The 5,188-nt window shown below is 36.1% G+C and overlaps 1 protein-coding gene across 1 annotated transcript; it reads right to left on the minus strand.

The window, feature by feature from the left end:
* Positions 1 to 814: 814 nt before the first annotated feature.
* LOC108983406 (transcription factor bHLH106-like) lies at positions 815 to 2,707 on the minus strand. The gene is made up of 2 exons (XM_035688187.1): positions 2,244 to 2,707; positions 815 to 1,408 (listed from the first exon to the last, which is right to left on the minus strand). Exons 1-2 carry the CDS (start codon positions 2,529 to 2,531, stop codon positions 986 to 988), a joined length of 711 nt encoding a protein of 236 aa, XP_035544080.1. The 5' UTR covers positions 2,532 to 2,707; the 3' UTR covers positions 815 to 985.
* Between the last annotated feature and the right edge of the window lie 2,481 nt (positions 2,708 to 5,188).

Raw genomic sequence — 5,188 nt, forward strand, 5'->3', positions numbered from 1 at the left:
AAAAAAAAAAAAATTTGAAAACCCCACCATGCTGACTTCGCGAAGTAATGTTTTTTCGATCGAAAGAAAAAACCAAGTATATATCCAATTGGCAACGTTGAAAACTCGGTAATGTTGGAGAAAACCAAAGCTCTTTTCCTTAAAAAAACATTTTCTTGCAAAAATTAATGTAAAAGGTAATAATGAACTATCTTATATAATAATCCAAAAAAAGCTAGCTAGTACGTAGTGCATGGTCCGAGACCAGAACGATGTGAAATATGGACGGAAGGACCTGTACACCTAGATCTAGCTAGGGAAAGACACAATCGTATTTGGAGGGAACAATATCTCACATTCAAATTCCAAAGTGATCCAGTGGAGATAATATCAAATGTAATTTTCTCATATAGCACTTAATTACTGAAAGAAGACTATTCCTTAAAACTTACATTGGTAGTTTCAATAAATCATGAGTCTTTACAAGCAGAAATACAAAGCATATATGCCGTTCGTTCGAAGACTACACAAATTAAGCAGCAATTCATTCAAATTGTTCTTGTCAGAAAAATCCATGCAACTTCGTGGAGTCCCATTGATTTTAGAAGACACCACGTTAAATGCATACTATCACGATCTAACAAGATGATCAGCTGCATGCAGCTCACTTAATAAACAAGATGATCTAACAAGTCCCATTGTTACGAATTCCTTATGCGTACATATATATATATATATATAAACAAATCAGCTCATACTTAAATAGATTCTTCCACTTTTCTTGGAAAAACTATATATAAATGTCAAGTACTAATTAAACAAATTATCAACAAGCTCACACATAAATTGTTCTTATTGTCATATTATATGGGTTGAAACAAACAAACCGCCATATATATCACACAAATTGTAAACTAGCTCTCGATGTTCGATCGGAAGATCATATGAAATGCAAAAGCTAACAATAATTTTGGAAATCGAAACGAGCAATCACGTACTACATACGTTACATAATCATTTTTCGATCTAATATTATGCGTCGCCTTTTGGACCGATCACTAGAACTTGAACGTTCAAGTAAAGATTTCAAGGCATTTTGCAAGAAATGTACTGACTCAATGCTGTGATCTTTATCCGCAGCGACAACAAGAACATTGCGAATTCTTCCGCCGAGTGTGGCCATCTCTGCTCTTAGAGTTGTCAAATGGAGAGACTTTAGAATTTCGATTAGGTCTGGTATCAGATCGGTGCGGTCCTCACAGCACAATGAGGCCTTGAATATTAATCTGCCATCACTGTGGTCGCCCGAGAGTACGGTGATTTCATCAGTTTCAGACGGGAAGGTTTCCAGTTCAGTGATTTCTGACGTTTGTTCTTTCAGCTCTTTAACACGTTGAACCACTTTTGCCAGTAGTGAAGCTTTGTCTGTCTGATAAGATACAGAAAAAGAAAAGATGATCAGAAGGGATGGAGTTGTGGGGGGAACAGAAAACCGTATTTCGAAAAGCTGGGGCAACTTTCCCAATTAAAGTGATGAGTAGCCCTAGAAGCTAGAAAGGCCTTGACCCCTTATCTCTTTTCAGATTCTGTATATGCAGTTTGAACATTCTAAAGTTTCAAAAGAATTTTGTGTACCCGAGATTTCAGATCATCTTAAATTCGTAAAGCTGGTTCTTAAGTACTCCCTTCTTCTTCCTCTCTTGTAGCAGAACATCCTAATTAATTAATCTCCATAGAAATAGAAATAACAAAAACTGAAACTCTGAGTTCTTTCTTTCATAAAACGCTTCCGCCCGCCACACACACCGAAAATAAAATAAAATCAAAGCATTAGTTGATGAAGAAAATTAAGTTTGTGTAAATAAGCCATGAAAGTACTCTTACTCGGACATAAATAGTGGAAAGTCCAAGATTCAACGTCGCAATCTCTCTCTCATTTCTTTGTGTACTTTTCTTAGTAACCAAACAGTCAACATGAAAGCAAAAAACACAACGAACACGAGAATCTTATGTGGAGCAAGGCATACTTGTGACTCTTCAAGGCTATAATAGTTTTTACAAAAACCATTGAAAAATAAAATCGAAAACACACGTTGAGTAAAAACAATTTATTTCTTGTTCGCAGACACTAACCCTTCACCTGGAAAAGAAATTCCTTCTCAAACATCAAAGTCAGTAAAGTACCTAACCCCCACATATATAGAAAGAATTTACACACATACGCACCCGTGCACGTAAGTTAAGATAATATGCTAATTAATTACCTTAGAATTACAAGGAAGAAGACTCCTCAGTTTATCGAGATGGGAGTTGATTCTCTCTCTCCTCCTCTTCTCAGCCTCTTTATGATTCTTCAAAGCGGCAAGTGCTCTATCCTGCGGTGGCGTATCCGCTAAACCCGACACCCCCAAGGGATAGTATGAGGAACTACATGAGAAGCTTTGCATCCCCGGAAACTCACAGTTTGCCGGGAAACCATATGTTCCGACGTTGATAACGCCGTTGCCGGTGATGAAGCGGTAGAGGTCTTGGTTTTCGGCAGGCTGATGCATACTGGGCTCCGCTTTGTGGTTATGATTTGGATCCTCGACTGATCCCTGTGTGAAATAAGAAAGTGCAGGAAGCTTTCGGTGGCGTTTTGTCTTTAGGGTTATATAATCTGAGAATTTTTCGGTCCTTGACTCCTTTGGGACCTTTTGTGCGTTGATTTAATAATGTTGTCGTGGAAAAAGTAGATAAATTTCTCGGGCTCACGAATGTAGCTGTTATATATGGCTCAGAGATCATTAAGGATGTAACTTATAAATTTTCCTCTACGGAATTTTAGATAGTGAATTAATATCAGATAAAAATTAAAAGTTAAATAAAATATTATTAAAATTTATATTTTTAATATTATTATTATTTTGATATTAAAAAAAATTAAATTATTTATTATATTTTATATAAAAATTTAAAAAAACTGTAATGATTAAATACAATAAATTGAAATGAGTTGAAGGACTTTTACATCCAAACCAAGCCTAAATGGATTAACTATTAACTATTATGATTAAAATCTCTTGAAATTATTATAAAATATAATTTTCCAAAATTTAATTAGTGAGACATCATAATAATGTTTGTTACAAGAGAGGCATGCATACACAAAATTAACCGGACCTTCAAGTACTTTTACCTACTATCGGCATCCTTATTCAAAATTCAGTAAAATATAATTTTGAATTTTAGTTTTATATCAAATTTAGAACGGCTATAAACTATAAATTAATTAAGAAATGTTTGGTTCACAAAGATATCTCACAAAATAAAACTCACGAACGGATACATACAACTAGGCTTGTTCATAAAAAGCCTAAACCTATCCATTTGCAAAACCCTTTATTGACCCACCCGACAAAATTCGGGTTCATCGGATCAAGGGGAACAACGGGTTTGCAACGTTTTATATAGGTCGAAATCAAAGAAACCGCAAGATTCGCTTCTTTTTTTTTTTCTCTTTTACAAAAACAACATAAATCCTCCCTCCATCCATCACTTCCTTTGTTCCATACAAATAACACGCAACCCCTCCCATAATTATTCTCTCTCTCGCTCTCCGCCTCATTCACAAGCTGTAGACAGAGACATATATTGAAGGTTACATAAGAAGAGAAAAGAAGAAGAAAATGGCGGTGGCTATGTCAATGAGTTTCAACCTAGCTGGGGCATTCAGAGGCCTCACCTTAGCTTCTCCGAGCTCTTCTTCTTTCTCTTTCTTTAGAGGCGTTTTGGGATCCATAGACGTGGTGGGTCCCAAGTCATCTTCCGTGAGATTGTCGCTAACCATTCAAAATGCACACAAGAAAGGAGCAGAGAGCACCAAGAACGGCCAACATTCCAATCAAGTAGTTCATATTTTTCCATCTGAGGATTTACATATCTATGGGGTTCTTAATTGATTGAAACTGCATATAATTGTACATGGCTACTAGGCTCTCTTGACGCTCTTTTTCTAGGAAATTATAGAGGCAACCGATAATTTGATGATAAAGGGTGTTTCATGAACGACCAGAAGTGCACCAATCGCAAAGGAGAATGCAGCCTTCCCTTGCTAAAATCCGTTCAATTCTAATTTTTTGTGGAGCGAGCTTTGGGATTTTTACAGTGAAGCAAAGAAAACCCAGCTTTTGATCTGATCTAATTTTCAATACCGACCTCAGAGGAGGAGGAGGAGGAGCATTGCTAGGCTTTTGGTGCTGCTCTTTTCGGTGTTCTTCCCCAGTTTGTTCAGCCCTTTAGGCCATGCTTCGCCTTCGATGTTCTCATTAATATTCGCATTATTTACTTGGAATCGTCTTCCTTTCTACTTCACTAAATGGGTCAATGGATGTTTCTCAGAAAGAAGGCTTTAAAATAAATAAATAAATCATTCGGGTCATACGGGTTCGACCCGATTATGTTTTGAAGCGCCGGTTCGGGTCGGGTTGGCTCCTTAAATGGGGATATTCGAGTCGGGTCGGATAAAAACCTAGTGTTTTGAGCGCAAGTTGTAGGCCTACATACAACTCAATATTCTAATGTATTAGATTGTAAAATTATTTTCATTATAAAATAAATCTAAAGCATGACATTTAGTCATATTAGTTTGTGAAATGATATAGTCAGAGTACTTTGCATTCTAGCTAGCTAGTATCTACAACATGACTGATCTTTCATTTTCTTAATTGTTAGCACTCCTAGACCAGTCGATATTGGAAGGCCGGATGGATTATATAAAAAGCTAGAGCTCTCATATGCCAAGGATTTTTACGAATCAGTTATAAGCTCGAATACATGATATGACAAGGACCTCACCATCTATATTAAAATTTCAAACGTAGTAGGTATAGATCTAAAGAAAAATTTGAGGGATCAAACTGCAGATATATAAGACGTTGATTGATAACTCACTCACGTTTGAGGAGGGATCAACTTGCAGATATATAAGACGTTGATTGATAACTCACTCACGTGATCGATGCATTATATTTAGGAACATTTCACTGATCATATATAATTAGCACTACTACTGTACTGTAACGTACATCAATGGGATTTTTGTAATTTCATAATATTCATCACAAAAGTTTTCTTTTTTTCTTAATTTGTTCACGTGAGACTATAGTCCTAATAAATTAGAAAAGAGAGGATGACAGATCATCAGAGTCATGTGTTGTACCTTTAAGCA

Source organism: Juglans regia, chromosome 3 (assembly GCF_001411555.2).
Source record: "Juglans regia cultivar Chandler chromosome 3, Walnut 2.0, whole genome shotgun sequence".
Lineage (NCBI taxonomy): Eukaryota > Viridiplantae > Streptophyta > Magnoliopsida > Fagales > Juglandaceae > Juglans > Juglans regia.